This window comes from Rhinatrema bivittatum, chromosome 9, assembly GCF_901001135.1.
Source record: "Rhinatrema bivittatum chromosome 9, aRhiBiv1.1, whole genome shotgun sequence".
Classification (NCBI taxonomy): Eukaryota; Metazoa; Chordata; class Amphibia; order Gymnophiona; family Rhinatrematidae; genus Rhinatrema; species Rhinatrema bivittatum.
Genome location: NC_042623.1, coordinates 166,383,921 through 166,403,436, shown reverse-complemented (window position 1 = coordinate 166,403,436; position 19,516 = coordinate 166,383,921). Strand labels below are relative to the sequence as shown.

Genomic DNA, 19,516 nt, shown 5'->3' with positions numbered 1-19,516 from the left:
AGGGGGTTTTAGTGTGCCGGTTTTCCTGCCCTCCCCCTTCCCCCGATTTACGATTTTTTAACGATAAATCGGGGGAATTGGTATTGTATCGTGGCCCTAACGATTTTTGACGATTTAAAATATATCGGACGATATTTTAAATCGTCAAAAAACGATTCACATCCCTACAATCTATAAGAATCCCTAGATCTCATACTTCTAGGGAGATGGGGTAGTTTTTGGCCGCTTCTTGAATTTCAAGCTCGTTTGTCTTGCTTAATTTAGGGGAGACGTATAGGATTTCAGTTTTTCTAGTATTTAGGGAAAGATTCATTTGAGTTAATACCTTTTCAATGGTGGATTGGTATATGTCCCAGAGCTTTAGAGTTTGGTCAATGGACTTTTAGTAAGAGGGATACATGCATACATTTCCAAACTTGTCCAAACACTTTTGCACTTACTAATTGACTTATGCATGTAACCAATCCCCAAGTTGGGTGCTTAATCCTTCACTTTGGGGTGGTACAGGTATGGGTTTCAGTCTGGATGGGGAAGAGAAGTTAATCTCCAGGGTCCCTGGTGCAGACACCAAAAGAAGAGCAAGGATGCCAAAAGTGATTTTCAAAATAAAATCTTTACTGCAACTTTTAAAAACAGCATCCAGTCCAGTATCACCTAATAACGTCCAGCATCAAAACAATGAATACAGTGGAAAAATGGTTTCCTTGTCCACATTCCTTGCACCATTATCCTTAGCAAAAATCCCAAACCATGGGTCAACTCTCAATATGTAATTCAAAAACCTTTTACATTTCACTTCTTTCAGCTTCTCTTCACCCCAGCCTTTATTGGTTGTTTCGACAAAAAGAAACTTCTGATCCACCTTTGGGAGACAGGGGGGTTGCCCTTCCCTGTGGATTGATCAACCTTTTCAAAAAATCTTCTTCAAATCTCTGAGTTCTGGTCCCAAGCCTCCAAAACATCAGCATTTCTCAGAATCCAAAAATCACTGGTTTTGAGATCCTGAGGGGATCTCCAGCTCCTGTCCTCAAATTCCACTTCTCCCAACAGTTCCTTGCTTGAGAGTCTGAGGGAATCTCTATCTCCAACTCTCTGTGGGTCTTTTTCTTAGAGCCCCACCTAACCTTCTGACCACTGAGCATGCTCCCAGGGTTTATAAACCCCAAACAGCCCATCCCCTAAAAAGGTGGGGTTACTGCGGTGGGAGGATTCCCCTCTCCCACTATCTTACTGATGGAAAAATAGTGGGGACTGACCTAGGGATGGGCAAAGCCCCATCACATGCAGTTGAAATCAGACTTATCCTTTGACTGCAGATTTTGGGTAGGAGGTCTGGATGAGCTGGTGGGGGTTCAGGGTGAATTGCTAGGTGAAGGTCTAGGTAAAATGGTGACTGGGAAAGTATTTTTAGAATGGGGTATGCACATACTTTAAAATATAACCTACCATTTTTAATTCTGGGTTGTTACACATAAAGTCTTATAATTATTTCACACCTAAACTATATAGGTGCATTTTTTTTAAGGAGTAGAGCAAGCATACATATTCCTGCATTACAAACAGATGCAAATATTTTTGGGGAAAAATACACTGTATTTTATAAACCGTGTGGCTCCTGCCACTTGGTTTATAAAATATTAGCATAAATCTCCATGTATTCATTTACATGTGTAAATGGTGTACTCTGAACTGTTGTGAAAGTTGGGCTCTATATTCCACAAACAACATTTTTTAGTTAGCTCAGTCTAAAATGGTACAAGCACCTTTGCAATTGCTAGATTACATCAGTCCCAGTGTAATAAGGTGTCCTAACATAGGCACAGGTTTTTACTCCTGTTTTATAGGGTCATTTATCAAAATGTGCTAGGGCATTTTTGCATGTGATAGCACCATATCATATGGTGTGATGCAAATTTGGAAGAGTTAGGGGCTGGATTTGCCTGTGAAGAGCTATTAAACAGATTTAACAACACCTTTTTGAATTGTGTTAGGCTGTGTGATAGCTGCCATGAGTGTGTGGTAAGGTTTTATTGCCTTTCATGATGTCTCCTGCAAGGCCTATTTTAGGTGAATTGAAGCTCCTGGGGGGGGAGGGGGAGAGAGAGAGAGACTGGCCATGATGTCATCTCCCTAGATAGGTATTTGTATCCCTATGGTAGGCCCACCTAGTAACTCAAGGTAAGGGTTAGGTATTAGTGTAGGGGGTTAGGGGCCACTTTGACATTGAAAATGAGAAGTATGAACAGAACAGTGCTCTCTTGCGAAGATCTGAGGACCGATCAAGCTAGGTGGAGAGAACATTGCCCAAATCTCATCTTGGAGTGAGTTTCCTCTCTCCGTCGGTCCTCAGATCTTCACAAGAGACCGGCCGGCCAGTCAGTCTCTCTCTCTCCCCGCCCCAGTGGCTGTATGCAGGAAATACAACAGGCCTGGCACCTATAGTCTGATAATGTTATCGCAATTTGCACTAACTTAGCTCTTCACATAAGTAAGTAGCATAAACCACGCCCCTTTTGCAATTGCATGTGATACTTACCGCGTTTTGAGAAATCCAGGCCTTAATGAGCTTTCTTCTGTGGTAAGTTAATTCTGGTATTTAACAGGGCTTTTACTCCTAAAAAATATGTATTGAACCAGGACTAAAAACCAGAGCTAAAATTAGCACGGGTTCATGCAAATCGCATGTAAAAGAAGGCATTAATTATTCCCTAACAATGCAGAGAGGTGCGTTAAAGTGTAGACAACTTAAAGCACATTTTCTTAACACTGGAAATTAACTCCCGAGTTAGAGCAGGAGTAAACCTTCCCTCACATTTCTGGTGGCCATGTTATACTATTGTTGTGCCCAGTGTGGTAGTGTCTAGCTGCTTCTACCACACTGGGCACAGCAACAGAATAAGTTTGGCCAACAGAAATGTGAGTTTACTCCACCTCGGACCCAGGGGTTTAATTTCCAGTGTAAGCTCTCTGGGCGGGACCCGACAGCTGAACTACTGTTCACCGGCGCTGTGCATCCCAACTTTAGCATACTGCTTAACTATAGATACCCATCCCAGAGAGCTTACACTTTGTTCAGCTAGCTGTAGGTGCCCACTTGCATCCAAGGCCATTTGGCAAGGAATGGTAAGTAAAGTCAAAGCATAAGCTCTCTCAGGAAGGGAGGCTATAGTTAACTTAACAGAGCATAAACTCTCCGGGGAGGGAAGCACCTGCTGCTGAACAGGATGCCAAAGTCGGACGCACAGCCTCAAAGTGCACAGTGTTCAGGTGAAATTACCTGCCCAAGACAATTTGAGCTTTGATTTTTCTTGGCATGCCTTGCCAAAATGGCATTGTATGTGACATTGGTATTGTGCATCTCTCATTCAAGGCCATTTTGGCATGGAAAGGCAAGTAAAATAAAAGAATGAGCTTAGGAAGGCACCTACAGCTAGATGAACCAAGCATAGGCTGTCTGGGTGGGCACCGACAGCTGAACAGAACACACTTTAACACTGTGTGCGAGTACTGAGCAGCTGCTCCGGAAAACAAAGAAAACCTGTGACTGGTGCCTGTCTCGGAGAGCTTACACTGGAAATTTAACTCCTGGGTCTGAGGTGACATAAACTTACATTTCTGGTGGCTAATGCTGTCTATTGCTGTGCCCAGTGTGAACTCCAATGTAAGTTCTCTGGGGCTGGAATCTAGTGCTGAACAATGCATAAGCTGTCTTGGGCAGGCACCTACAGCTGAGCAGTATGTCAAAGTCAGGATGCATTAGAACATAAGAACATGCCATACTGGGTCAGACCAAGGGTTCATCAAGCCCAGCATCCTGTTTCCAACAGTGGCCAATCCAGGCCATAAGATCCTGGCAAGTACCCAAAAACCAAGTCTATCTCATGCCACTGATGCTCGTAATAGCAGTGGCTATTTTCTAAGTCAGCTTAATTAATAGCAGGTAATGGACTTCTCCTCCAAGAACTTATCCAATCCTTTTTTAAACCCAGCTACACTAACTGCACTAACCACATCCTCTGGCAACAAATTCCAGAGTTTAAATTGTGCGTTGAGTGAAAAAAGTTTAATTGTGGTTGAGTGAAAAACACTAATGCACAACACTAAAATGTTATGGAGTCTCAATTTAGTGGACCCTTGGGCCGACCTCCAAGAGACTGGGAAAGGTGTTCAATGTCTCTTGTATACTGCAGGCCAGGAGGCAGATGTTCAGGCAGGACGTAGAGGTGCTCTTCACCCTGGAAGCTGGTGCTTCCCCGGGAGGAGCCCGTAGGAGCCCGGCCGCTGGGACTTAGGCGGGTTGATGGTCAGGACTGGGAACTGGAACCAGACTAAAACAGTAGACAAGAACTGTAGCAAGACTCGGGTACTGGAACCAGGCAGGAACTGTAGCAGGACTCGGGTACTGGAACCAGGCGGGAACTGTAGCAGGACTCGGGTACTGGAACTAGGCGGGAACTGTAGCAGGACTCGGGTACTGGAACTAGGCAAGTACTGAGCTGGCAAGCAGGAACCGAGCAGGTACTGTAGGTGGCAAGCAGGAACCAGGCAAGTACTGAGCTGGCAAGCAGGAACCAAGCAGGTACTGTAGCTGGCAAGCAGGAACCAAGCAAGTACTGAGCTGGCAAGCAGGAACCGAGCAGGTGCTGTAGCAGGCAAGCAGGAACCAAGCAAGTACTGAGCTAGCAAGCAGGAACCGAGCAGGTACTGTAGCTGGCAAGCAGGAACCAAGCAAGTACTGAGCTGGCAAGCAGGAACCGAGCAGGTACTGTAGCAGGCAAGCAGGAACGGAGCGAGTTCCAAGGCAGCTCACTCCGGGGCATGGAGCAACAGGAAACCGGTTGGAAGCCCGTTGCAAGGCGAAGACTGAGTGTCCGCGGCCGGCTTATCAAGGCTGCGGCGTCTGATGTCAGGAACTGAGCGGAGTCACCACTGGCGGGAAACGGCCTAGAAAATCACCCAAGTGGCACGCACGCGCGCTTAGAGGTAGGGCATCCATGGGAGGCTTCCCGGCAGTGCGGCCCTCGCGGGGACGCCACCGAACAGACAGCGAACTAGGCCAACTGAAGCAGGAACAGGTCCAGGAACACGGAGGTAAGGGTCTGGTCGCAGCGCTCGCGGCCAGAACCGTAACACTAAAATGCATACTATTCAGAGAGCTTCTGTTTTATTCAGCTGTAGGTACAAGCCCAAAAGATCTTATGCTGGAACTGAAATTCCTTCTTTGATCAGAGGTGTTGTAAATGCACATTTCTGGTTGCCAAAGTTATTTTATTGCGATGCTTAGTGAGGTAGAAACAGCTAGACACTACTACATGGGTAGAGCAATAGAATATCATGGCCACCAGAAATGGGTTAACTCATTGGCCTGGAGTAAAAGTTAACAAAACACAGGAGTAAGGAGGTAAGTGTTTGAAGTTGGAAGAAGTGTGACCAAAATAGGCTTGCATGCAAGGTTGGCACTGGCCATCCCAACTTGGCACAAGCTTGCATGCAATGGCATTTGGGCAAAGCATGCCAAGTGAAATTAGAAGGGTAAACTCTCTGAAATAGGCAACTACAGCCCTTAGGAAGAAACAGCACCAATGTACATACTGTTCAGCTGAAGGTGCCTTGCCCAAATGGCCTTGCATGTGAGATTGGCACTGGGCATTCCAATTTAGGAACAATCTCGCATGCAAGGTCATTTTGGTGACACTCTTATGCCTTTAAGTACATACCCCCTTACTCCTGTTTTAAAGAACTTTACTGCGGATGTGTCAGGTCAACTCCATTTTTGTTCATTTAGTGTGCTTTTTTTTTTAAACTCCTGCTTGATTTGCATCCCATTAGCTTACTGCATCCCATGAGGATCCCATCATGTATTAATCACAGCTCCAAATGTTTGCAGCAATTTAGAAAATGAAAACATTCTATGGATGATGTTGTAAAATTATAAAACAGACAATGAAACACATAATGTTCTAAGCTGCACCTTTTTCTTCTATTTTCTTTACCTGACAGCTAGAACATGCTGACCTGCAATTCTTTTATTAATTACTTTCTTTAAATGGTTGTTGGTACAGCCTTGTTTTCAATATTTTTTTTGAAAGTCTTTAAATTAGATGTTAATCTAAGGTGTCCTAGCATCTTTTTCCAAATTAATGGGCCTGCTCAGTTCCTGACTTCTCCTAAATGTACCTGTGGGACACTAGGAACCACTAAAAGAACCTCCAATCCACACTGAAATTTAACTCCGATTTTTTAGCACAGGTTTTATTACATCAGCCTCAATGCGTGTCCTTGGTGAAGATCCTTTCAGACTTTCAAGCTCCACTTGGGGTTTGGGAACTGCTTCTGCTTGCTGCTCTTCAGATCTTCCTTCCAAACTCCCAGGGTCATTGCTGAAGTCTTTGGAAAAAAGAAATAAAACTTTAGGGTCCCTTCTATGCAAACGGTATCAGCTTGAGAGATTCATTGCAGCTCCTCCACCCTCTGACCTCCAGTCAACTAGTTATTTGTTTATTTACCAAATTTATTTGCTGTCTTCCCCGTTTCCCAACAAATCCCCCAGAGCGGCGTATGATAAACCAAAAACCCAGCAAAGCAAATAACATTTACCAAGCAATGCTATAATATATCAGGCATGTATATAATATATATAATATATCAGGCATGTTAATTATGCTAAACTTTTTTTTTTTAATTTAATGTTTATTAACTTTTCAATATTTACATCAAGTAAACATTATACAATATGTAGATTAACATATTAAATTTTACCACAATTGAAAAACTTTTCATTTCTTACTCAGTTTAAATATTCATAGTTTTCATCTACTATTCCAAGCAATCCTGTAGGGGATTTACATTGACGGTTTATAAGAAATCACATCACTCTCATTTACTAAATATTAGACCGTCACATGAATGTAGCAAGACACTACATAACTGCTACGATTTACTCCGGAATCTGGGGGTTATTTGGTTCAAGAAACTTCTGCAACTGAACAGGTTCAAAGAAAATATACTTTGCATTCAGATGTTTAATAATGCATTTCCTAGGATACCTCAGGCTAAAACTGGCTCCCCTCGTAACTACTTCAGGCTTGAAAGACAAAAATTTCTTGCGTCTTTCCTGAGTGATACGGGAAATGGCTGGATAAATCCAGATCTTTTTCCCATAATAAACTTCTGCCCTATTTCGCATGAATCTCTTCAAAATCAAATCTCTATCCGCTGAGAAAGCACATGAAAAAAATAATGTCATTCGCTTTTTAACTTCAGAGTCCAATGATAATTCCAAAATCTGAGTCAAATTCAAAGGGTTCTCTTCATCCCGGACCATTTCTTTAACTTTTTCTCCTTTATTCGGAAGATAATATACTCTTGATATCACAGGAAGCCCTTCCACAGGTATTTTTAGTATTTTTATCATGTAATCCTTTAACATTTCATAAGCAGAGATCTCTTTTATGAATGGAAAGTTCAATGCACGCAGATTTAGATATTTTATTTGATTTTCAACATTTTCTAACTTTTTCACATTTACATCTTCCACTCTCAAAATCGATGTTTGAATCTTCTCCATTTTATCCATATGTTGTTCCATCGCTTGCATCTTGGTAGTCTGCACATTCATATCTCTTTCAATTTTTATAAACATTTATTTGATTCCAGTGTAATTTTGGTCAAATTCATAATGGTTCTTTCTAGACCCTTCATAGCATGCCACAAGGACTCCATAGTTATTACCTTTGGTGTTTCCATAGGTATATAAGTTTCCAAAATCTGCTTCTGAGCCAATTCTCCCCCTCCTGTCGTATTCCCTCTCACAACTTCCTGGATAGCTCTCTTTTCCTCATCTTCACTGCTTCTGGGTAAGTCACTCAAATTTAATTTATCCGAGTCAGTGTTTTTCCCAGCTAATATACAAAGCATCAGATGGAACCGGGGAAGGGGGGGGGGGGGTCATCGGAGCGCCGGGACTCAGTGTGATCTCATTGGCCAGCAAAGCCGACATCTGCCCTATGTCGGCGTTTGCAGCGGCCTCCTCTACCAGCAATCCTCTTGCTACACCAGTAGCGAAAAACGAATCAATCCTCGTTTGGCCACCTTCAGAGATCGGAGATGATGAGGTCAAAACTTCTCTGAGCTTGGCTTTTCTTTTTGAATGCGCAATGTTTCAGGAAAAAAGTTTTCAAAGAAATCGGGGAGAGAGCGTTTCGCCAACCGTTTCACGCGGCGACCATCTTGAAATCCCCAATTATGCTAAACTTTTCACAACAAACTAGTGCAATCAATTGAAATTACAATAGCAAACACTTGCCAAATCATTTTCACACAATATAAACAGGAAATGTATGTCTTCATAAGTTTTTATATGGATTAACAGAAAAAATAACAGCATACAAAAACATATTGCTTACTTTTGAATCAAAAATAAAGAAGTAGGTTCCCTTCTCCTTAAACTATATCAGCTTGAGAGATTCACTACTGCAACTTTGAGCTCCAGCTGACTAGCCATCACAAAAAGACATCCTGAACTAGTAGGGGCATTGCAAATTTTAGTAAATTCTTAAAGGGACCTCACCAATTTTATTAACCTCTAAGTGCAGGGAAACTATAATAAGGGTTACAGAGACAATTATTTGCTGGGTTATAAATACCATGAAACAAGTGGAGAAGAACTGCATGACATAGGCATTAATAAAGAACAACAAATAGCGTGGCAGTCACAGTTGAAAATCCATTATTTGCAAGTTTCAAAAATAGTCACGTTCATAAGGCAGAAACTGTTTTAAATATCCAAAAGTGGTTTATTTAAACCTTGAAACACTGATATTCACAGATGTCACAGAAATAGCTGGGTCCCCTGCTATGTCCGTGTTTCACGGATGGGCTGCATTGGGAAGGACAGAATGTTGCTTATGTCAATGAAAACTACGCTGAGGTAGATCTTCAAAAAATACGCGCGTGCGTGTGCGTACTTTTGTTCGCGCCACCGGCGCCACCGGCGCGAACAAAAGTACACCAGATTTTATAAGATAGGCGCGTAGCCGCGCGTATCTTATAAAATCCGGGGTCAGTGTGCGCAAGGCTGCACAAAATCGGAGCGGCCTCGGAGGGAAGTTTCCTTCCACATCCCCCCACCTTCCCCTCCCTTCCCCTATCTACCCCAGCCCTACCTAAATCCCCCCCCCTACCTTTGTTGGGCAAGTTACGCCTGCTTGAAGCAGGCGTAACTTGCGCGCGCCGCCCCGGCATCCCCCGGCACAGGCCATAGTGCCGGGGGACTTGGGACCGTCCTCCCGGCCCGCCCCCGAACCGTCACCACGCCCCCGGACCCGCCCCAGACCGCCCCCTGCCCTGGACACGCCCCCTGGACACGCCCCCTCCCGTCCCTTTTAGGAAGCCCCGGGACTTACGCGCAACCCAGGGCTTTGCGCGCACTGGCGGCCTATGCAAAATAGGCCGCCGGCGCGCAGGGGTTTTCAAATCTACCCCAGTGCTTGTTGTTCTTTAATTGTAAATACAATGCACATGTGCAAAGCAATCAAACTTTGCAGTTTTTCTTGAGGGGGGGTCGCATGATTATTATTTCTTGAACAAATGATTTAAGCATAGGAGTTATTTTATGCTTGATAGTTATAATACTGCAAAGAGAATCTACCCTCTAAACTGATATGATACATTGAAAAAGTATAGAAAATATTTGGTGATTATGTCTAAACGTTGTATGCTTTTGGAAAAGGGCTCAGCAATTTGCTTTAGGCATTTAGGCTGAGACTTACCTTAGGATTCTGGGTTTTTTATTATGAGGTTACTTCCATATGTTGATAAAGACAATAAGCACATTGACCTGTCATCTTATTGCAGCTGCAAGCTGTTGCATAGCAGCTGAATGGAAATGGTTTCTTAAAATGGAAAACTAGAATATGGGATGTGTGATAATGGAGAAATGGGTAATGGAAAAAATGTAGCACTAGTTACAGTATGACCTGGTGCTCCAGGCTTTGTTGATTCAATGGTCTTTAAAAAAAAAAAGTTTATTTATGCAAAATTTAATTACAGATCAAGAAATCTTGATAGATAGAAAATATATGAAGTATACTCTTTGATATATAATAATTATACAAGAAAGAAAAACAAAAACAAACAAAAAAACTTCATAAACATAAGTCAACAATATGGGGAGATCTAATTCCACTAGTCCAAGTAATATTGATTAATAAGGAAAAAATCAGCACCCCAAAAAAAGGGTCTAAACTAAATAGAGAAATATTGCAGCGTTAATAGGAGACACATAAGACTAAATTTAATGATCCTAATAGGTTTCAATGTTGTCACTTAGGAACTGTCAGGTCGATTCAGAACGGTGCGCTCAGGCTGAGTGCACTGTTAGCACCCGTTTAGAAGCGTGTTTTTGATGCGCTATTATTACCCCTTATACAGTAATGCAAATGTATTGTGATGAGCCTATTAGTTAGTCCCGCTTGATACAGAAAGTAAAATGTGCAGCCAAGCCGCACATTTTACTCTCAGAAATTAACGCCTGTCCAAAGGCAGGAGTTAATTTCGGCCGGCACCGGGAAAGTGTACAGTAAAGCAGAAAAAACTGCTTTTCTGTACACCCTCCAACTTAATATTATAGCGATATTAAGTCGGAGGCCCCCCCCCAAAAAATTAAAAATCTGCCCGTGGCCCGCAGGTTGGAAAACGGATGCTCAATTTTGCCGGCGTCTGTTTTCTGAACCCGTGGCTGTCAGCGGGTTTGACAACTGACGCTGGTAAAATTAAGTGTCGGCTGTCAAACCCGCTGACAGCCGCCGCTTCTGCCAATAAGGAGGCGTTAGGGATGTGCTAGTGTCCCTAGCACCTCCTTATTAGCACGGGCCCTCATTTGCATGCTGAATCTTGCGCCCAGGAGAGTGGCCTGGACGTGCGTTGGGAGAGCGGACACTTGCCTCAGAGCGCCAGCTCTCCCACGCATTTTACTGAATCGGCCCATGTGTTAACTATGAGGGAGTAAAGGAAATATAAGATACATCCCTAAGGGGGTCATTTATCAAAATGTGATAAGGTGTTTTTGCATGCGTTAAGGGCTTATTGCATGCGATAGCACCATATTGTATGGTGCGATGCAAATTTGGAAAATAGGAGTAGTTAGGGGTGGCTGGGTTTGCCTGTCTGTGAAGAGCTATTGCATAGCTGTAATGCTGATTTTAACAATACCTTTCTGAATTGTGTTAGCTGCTGTGATGTAAGGTTTTATTGCCTTTATTCCTGTAAGGCCTATTTTAGGTGAATTGAAGGGTAGAGAGGGAGAGAGAGGCTGGCCATGATGTTATCCCCCTGGATAGGTATTTGTATCCCTATGGTAGGCCCACCCAGTCACTCGAGGTGAGGTTTAGGTATTAGTGTAGGGGGTTAGGGGCCACTTTGACATTCAACATGAAACATACGAACAGAACAGTGGTCTCTTGTGAAGATTTGATGACCTTCGGAGTGAGGAAACTCACTCCAAGATGAGATTTGGGCAAAGTTCTCTCAACCTAGCTTGATGGACTCTCTACCTGGGTAACAAGCACAAGCCACTCTCCTGTGCGCGCGATTCAGTAAATAAAATTATTCAAATTAGGGCCCGCGGTAAAAAGAGGCACTAGGGACACTAGCGCATCCCTAGCGCCTCTTTTTAGACAGGAGCGGCGGCTGTCTGCAGGTTTGACAGGCGACGCTCAATTTTGCCGGTGTCGGTTCTCAAACCCGCGGACAGCCACGGGTTCGGAAACCGGATGCCGGCAAAATTGAGCATCTGGTTTTCAGCCGTGGGCCAATTTAAAATTTTTTTTAATTTTTATTTTTGATTATTTTTAATTTTTGGGACCTCTGGCTTAATATCACCATGATATTAAGTCGGAGGGTGTACAGAAAAGCAGTTTTTACTGCTTTTCTGTACACTTTCTTGGTGCCGAGAGACATTAGCGCCTACCTTTGGGTAGGCGCTAATTTCTGAAAGTAAAATGTGCGGCTTGGCTGCACATTTTACTTTCTGTATCGCGCGGGAATACCTAATAGGGCCATCAACATGCATTTGCATGTTGCAGACACTATTAGTTTTGGGGGGGTTGGATGCACATTTTCGATGCACTATTACCCCTTACTGAATAAGGGGTAAAGCTAGCGCGTCAAAAATGCACATCCAAACACGGGTTAACAGTGCGCTCCACCGGAGTGCACTGTACTGTATCGGCTTGATTGATCTATTCAGACATAACTTTAGAAGAAGTTTCAATCAATTGTAAACGAGTATGATAGTCCTTAGATTTCTGGACTAATAGATTTAGGTGATTTGTAAGAGAGCTACCAAGCCCTTTGATTGCTTCCCAAATAGAGTCTAAACTTATTTGCTCAGATCTTACCAAAGAAAATTGCTGATATGTAGGCATTGACAGAGAAACAGGAGTGGAAAATCCTCTTCCTTCTTCCATGGATTGCTCTCCCAAAGCTGTGAGACCAGCCATTTCACCGAGAGAAATCTCCTTGGCATCCGGACTTCCTCCTCCCATCAGAGAGCTCCCTACCTGGGCACCTAGGCTGCCGGCATCATCAGCCTGCGACCGATCCTAGCTCACATCCGAGTTCCTGAGTGTGGCAGGGTTAGCTGGCGCATTTCTCAACATCGGGGACAAAGAGATGAATGAATCTGAGAGGGAAACTTGCCCTTCCTCCATAGTTCCCAACCCCAGCAACTCCACTCCACTCCCAATGAAAGACCTCCACGAATGACGTGAACATTCATAGGGCAAGGCATAGGTGTCTGGGGGGAGACCCCAGAGTAAGTCTTCTCCCTAGCTCGTCTCTTCCGACTGGTATGGGGCATTTCAGGTAAAACTGAAGAAAACAGTTTAGTGCGGAGTCTCACGATGACTATGCCGATGGTGGCAGTGCCATCTTGGATCCCTCCAATAGCCTTTTTTTTTTGTTGTAGTTATATGCATGGTGCAGTCCAATCCTAAATTTGCATTTGGGTGTGGATATTCTAAACCTTAACTGATTATGGCAGAACCCCTGCCATCTTATTTACAGTGCCCCTAGCATTGGACTGAGAAATATATGGAGGTCTGGCATCATATCCTGTGAGTCAGCACCAGCTAGAACTCTAGAAGCTCTGAGGCAATCTAGCAACAGCCAAGTGAATTTCAGTTGTAGCAAGGAGAATTGTTGAATTTCATCTGTCTCCTAGTTTAGGCCTATCCATGCTCCTAGGAGAGAGAATGCATTGCAACTCAACTGAATGTTCTCCTCCCAGGAGTAACCTTGGTTTATTTATTTATTTATTTATTTTGAGATTTGTATATACCGCGGCACATACAGAACATCACCTCGGTTTACAGCAAACAATAATTCAGCAACAGGCTTTACAATAAGATATTAAACGGAGCAGTACATGCAACAAGCTTAACAATCAACTTAGCAACTGGAACCATTTTTTTTTAAACTCAGATAGGTATCATTGACTTAAATGTAACACGATATACCGGAAGTTTGATCTAAATATGGGCCAACATAGGATGGCAACATAGGGTGGCAAGGTTTGGATAAATTCTTGGAGGAGAAGCCCATTAACTGCTATTAATCAAGTTGACTTCAATTACTGGCATCAGTAGCATGGGATCTACTTAGTTTTTGGGTACTTGCCAGGTACTTATAGCTTGGATTGGCCACTGTTGGACACAGGATGCTGGGCTTGATGGACCCTTGGTCTGACCCAGTATGGCAATTTCTTATGTTATATTCTTATATTCTTAACCTTTGGGTTCAACATTAAAACTGTGAGTAATCACTGTATCTTGGAGTTAGGGAGTGGATTCTGCTCAACAAGTCCTGAGCATTTAAATTCCAGTCTGGAATGAATCTAAGCTTCAGGGGACAGGAGCTAGGTCTAGTGATTTTTTCTGAATGACCAGGGTTCAACTAGAATCCCATCTGTATTTCTGAAATGGGGGATTTCTGCTGCTGCTCAGTGTCTATTATGTAAAGTGTGTAACCTTTGTAGCACCTGTAAATGGAAGACTTGCAAATACTTTTTTCTATGTGACCTGTAAATAAATAAGAATTGCTTTGGAATTACAGTTTAAGCCTCAGCTCTTTAAGGAAGGTGCTATGGGATCCCAGATTCTGGGGAGTTTCACCCCCAGGTCTACTACACCATCTGATTGACCACTAACCACTAAAATCCTTCTAATTAGGAAAGAATAGACCCCCCCACCCCTAAGCCATCTGGTTATTGGAACAACAAAATACTGTAGCCCATGGGTGGGACAGATACTTTTACTTGCACCCAGGGGCATATAGGAAAAATAAAAGAGACGGACCCCTTCTGCACATCCCTCCTTCACCCCACCAGAGAGCTTTACTTTCTGAGTCTCAGGATCACAATGTAGGGATGAACAATACCTGCTATTTGCAAGACCAGCCCTTTCTCCGTCCTCTGTACACAGCACTGATTATTGGATGTAGAGACCGAGTTAATAAACAAGCATGAGAGGAATGGTGCTTTCCAACTTCTTTTCTGATAGTTGATTAGATGACTGAGTAATATTTACAGCTGCAAATTAATTTCTTAGTTCAAGTCAATAAATAATAAGACAGCAGAAAGATTTAATAAACTTGTGTCTCCACTTCTTTAGTAAAGTCTCTACTCGTCTCTGGAAGCACTTCATTTACACTGAATTCCTTCCTCCCAAATTCTCCAATTTCTCCAAGTTTAGCAGATTGAATTTAGTTCAGTCCTCCTTCAGCATCCCAATTGACTCCTTAGCTCTTCCCACTGAAGGTGGTTAGAATGGCAGTCCCAATAATTTATCAGAACTTAGTCCCAGATTTTTCTCTTGCTAACTCCTCTAGAATTCCTTAACTCCTTGTGCAGCGCTTGGTGGGCATCTTACTCTCCCTCTAGTTAATACTCCAGTCCATATAGCAACAACACAGTTCTTGTTACCTTTACTTTGTATCTTTTAATTACCTTTCTTTAGAGTACTTTGATGAGATCCCCTCTTCCAGATGAATTTCTCCACATCTCTTCGTAGTTTGGTTACTGAGTCCCAGGTGCCAAGGACCATCAGCTCTCAGTTGAACAAAAAAAGCATCTTTGAACCTAAAAAGGGGAGAAATCAAGCCAGAAATAGAAAGGAAGGAACAAAACTTCCTTGCCTTCAAACAGAGGAGATAGTGCAAAAGACAAAATATACTTCCTCTGTATCAGGTCACTGTCAGGTCTATCCTGTGAAGGAGAGATAGCACACTGCAGGTCTTTCCTACCCCATGATCCAGCCTTGAATACAGGGACACCCCAATCCAGTGCAACAAGGGGGACTGGCTCTCACAGACAAAGTCTCAAAATCAGCTTAAAGGAGTCCAAAGAAAGCTTAAAGGCTGGATATACAGGTCAACGGGTGGCTGACCCCTAAATGGGAAGACTTCCTCACTCCTTTCCCATATTTTAGGAAAAATTTAACAAGGAGGAGTTAGAGAGCTCCTGTCAGCTTGAAACTGTAACTAAAAATCCAAGAGGATAGATGGTGCTTTGGGATGATAAACAGCTAGGTGACACCATCTGTGTCCCCACATGGGGGAGCAAAACCTAAACCTCTCTCACTTATTTCTGCACAGAACCTCCCCAATCAATTGGTGCACTCCTTTTAGTTAGGGAAACCAAAGGTTTCCTACAATACATTGGTTCTATTAAGTATGGAATCCCTCCTGACTCCTCTAGGCAGATTTCCTGACGAAGACTTTCCATGTTTCTCTTCTTTACTCTCCCTTCCTTATTGCTCTGTCTCTCCTATCCTTAGTCATCTAAAATCCTTCTTCTTCCATGTACATTAAAATAAGGAAAGCATGTAATGCACATTGGTATACGCACATGTATATGTCTCTTACTGTTTGTTGAAGTGTTTTCCTGAAGTCTATGCAGGCTTGTTAATTATTGATTTATTATTGTGGATGTTATGCTAAACTTCAATAAACATTATCGAGAGCAATTTCCAAACTGCTCTCTTTAGGACAAGGTCCATGGATACTTTATACCCATGAGTTTTGCACCATTTCAGAGAAAGTACAGATGTATTTTCCTTTTGAAACTTGTCATAAGCACCTGCAGCGGTGGACTTTTGTACCTGTTTTTTCTATGGGTAGATTTCGAAGATGAAATAATATACACAAACTTGAAAATGCAGTCTGTGCATGCTATTTTCACCAAGTACGTCTAAAACACACCCCCAGGGACGCTTTTCAGTAAACCAGAGCTTCCAAAACCCATCTTGGGGACCCCACAGCCAGTCAGGTTTTCAGGATACCCACAATGAATATGCATGAGATAAATTTGCATACTATGCAGACTCAAATTTGCATATAATATCTCATGCATATTCATTGTGGGTATCCTGAAAACCCAACTGACTGTGGGATCCCCATGGCAGGTTTGGAAAGCCGTGCTGTAAATGCAGGTAATGCTGTGCATTCTTTTAGCCATAGTGAGGGTGGGCAATTTTCTAATAGCCAGTTTCCATGCAAAATTGATTACGGACCTGCATTCATAGCTTGGAACATTGTCCTCCCCAAAATTGGGAAAAAAAACTGTTAACAATGAGTTAATAGAAAATCACAAGTTGAGAAGAAATGTCGATGGACTGACAGACATTAAAAAAGTAATGGATGAGTGAACTAATGAATATAGGGAACATAAGGGATGGAAGAATGGGTGTTGAAAGATGGATTGGTGGTTGTGAAAATGTAGATTTGTAAAAAGGATGGTATATGAATGGGTCATAGAGGGATGAAAAAAATGTGAGTAGTATACTGGAGAGAAGGGAGACTGATGACTGAAAAAATAGATTAATGACATGATAGAAGCATAATTCATTGAATTTGCAGATAGTGAAATAAAACATTTACAAAGCATCAGAGGAAGAGAATTCAGGTAACAGAGTGAAAGCAGTTAAGATGTAGGACTACATGAAAGTTTATACTGTCCTAATATGATTCTCCACATTCAGGAGACCTCTGTGCGGTGGACTTGAACAAAGACAGCTTGCAGATCCTGCTTCAGGTACAGTGCGGCTTGAAGATGGTTCATTTCAACATTGTCCCTGTTGTGAAGAGGCAAAAAGACACTATCAAGCTGGAAAGGAAACAAAAAGGAAAAGTTAGAGGTTTCCCGCAAGATAAACTGCAGGCAGCAATAACTCCAGGGGCCGATTTGATACCTGCAACTCACCATCAATGGAGGTAAATACAACCCAAATCCTGCTTACATATTTCAGAGGCTACTGCTAGCGACCAAGCCTAGAAGTAGGAACTTGGTGACCATATGGCGTTGTTACTGTGTCGAAAGGGATAGTCTAAACTAGCCCTGGTCTTAATTAAATTTCATACATGAACTTGTAGTTCCAGTTTATTGGGAAAGTGAAACTACAATCCTTACATGCAATGGGATAAATCCTGAACTGAGTCAGCCTGTCCTTTTAAGATAGAGCAATGTGGTCACTAAGTAGGAAGTAGGTTTACCAGATATGGCATTCTTATCCCGAACTCAAAATTAGGCTCTTGGCACATTAGGAGTCTAACTATGTATCCTTTTGCTTTATCTTTGGAGTCAAATCAATTGAACCTCCAAGGAGTTTAGGCTCAGCCACAGAATTCATCTATGATATGACACCACTTTCTAGAATGGAACTTTGAATAAAATATAGAGAGCACTATAAAGTTTTGTTTTACTTACCTTGTTGAGATACAAGATTGACCATGCAGCTTAATAGTCTACATTTAATTAAATATAGACTGCACCTTAGTGCTTAGCTGGAAGAAGATATAGACACTACATTCATGTGCTTCTGACATACTATATTGTGTTTTAATCCTCTGAGCTATCAGCTAAACAGTGCTACCACAGACCAGTACCTGACTAGGAAACCTCTGGATGCTATGGGAAGCATTGTGAATGGCGCCATATTAGGCACGGTTCTCTCCTAGACAGTTGTCTCAGCAAGGTGTTGGGGGGACACTATCCTGTTGAGAGAGCTGCATAAGAAATGTAAGAAATGCCATACTGGATCAAACCAGATATCCATCAAGCCCAGCATCCTGTCTTCTGAAGGAGACATTAAATGAAGGTCCAGTCTTCTTGGTGGGCATGAAAGATCCCTTGGCACTTGTGCAAGAGTAGTGAAGCCTAACCTTGGCATCACAGAGATTTCCAGCAGAAGCTGCAAAACCCGCCACCTGCGGAAATCTCCTCTGTAATAGACAGAGAATTTCAAGATTCAATTGTGGTTCTGTCTGTGTAATTTAAGTATCTGCTGTTTACTAAAAATTGTACAGGGCTTTGGATAAAAGTTCTAAGCAACTGCATAAATAATAATACTAGTAATAATTTTACTGTGGAGCTGTTATAATATTGTAAATCATTAGAGAGATCAAAGTTGCTCCATGATGTTTGTTCAGCCTTAATAAAATACAGGTTTTTCCAGGCAATTAAGTATTAATAAACCATAAGCTCCATCATGGTACTCAACCATAAGGACATACAGGTTATATTCTGGAGTTCATATTTCATAAAAATTTAAGACTGTGCATAGTATAGGCTTTAGTTTTTAGTTCCTGTTGAATGCACTCTGGAGTTCAACGTCAGTGTTCCACAAGTATGTACTTTTTATGTACATTAAATTTGTAACTCACCTCAAACTGTGAAGCGTGTGAGAAATAAATGTATTATTATGGATATTATCATCATCACTATGGTGTTGTAGCTCTAGTGAAACAAAAGCACCAGTGAGGCGTTCGAGCATGACTATAGTAAGATCCTTAAATTTCAGGTTTCATTCCTCCCCCAATAAGAAGGATTTTTCACTAATTATAATACTATCAAGCAAACTGAAAGCACACCCATTTTGAGAGCTGCAATCTCCAATCAGTGTTATATCCGAAGGGTCTCTATAAATATACTGCAGCAAGAGGAAACACATCACCACAGCCCAGGGCCAAAGACAAACAAACAGGGATAAAAAGCCAGGCAAGAAAAAAATAATTATACAGAAAGAGAAAAGGGTGACCCTGGGCGGAGCTTTGAGCCCCACCCAAACCAGCCCCACTCCGGAGCCTGGAAAAGACGGGAACGCAGGGAGATCTCCCAACAGTGAAGAACCCAGTGTGCCAGCTGCGAGGAGGGCGTGGCGGAAACCGAAGCAGTGAGGCAGACGCAGGCTGGGGAGGAGCAGCGGAAGCAGAGTCTCAGTCTTGTCGGGAGAACTCAAAATCTGTTGCAAGAGTGAGAAGAGGGGACCCTAAGCTGCACTTCAAAATCCTGATGCCCAGGACACTCAGAGCCGCGCGCTCACTAGCTTCAAGCTGCCTGCCCGTGAGGACATTTGGAGACAGTTTGTGGATCACTTCATCGTACATATGTTAATATTAAAAAGGTTTCACTTGGAATTTGAGTTTTATTGAGAACATTGATACATTCCAAGGAAGCTTTATT

General features: G+C 42.5%; 1 protein-coding gene across 1 annotated transcript in view; it reads left to right on the top strand.

Annotated features, from left to right (window-relative positions):
- MAB21L4 (mab-21 like 4) overlaps positions 1-19,516 on the top strand; it is a 68,159-nt gene that overhangs the window by 23,592 nt on the left and 25,051 nt on the right. Inside the window, exon 2 of the mRNA XM_029616931.1 lies at positions 17,037-17,268. Coding sequence (XP_029472791.1) covers positions 17,037-17,268 — 232 coding nt within the window. The remainder of the gene's footprint in view (positions 1-17,036; positions 17,269-19,516) is intronic.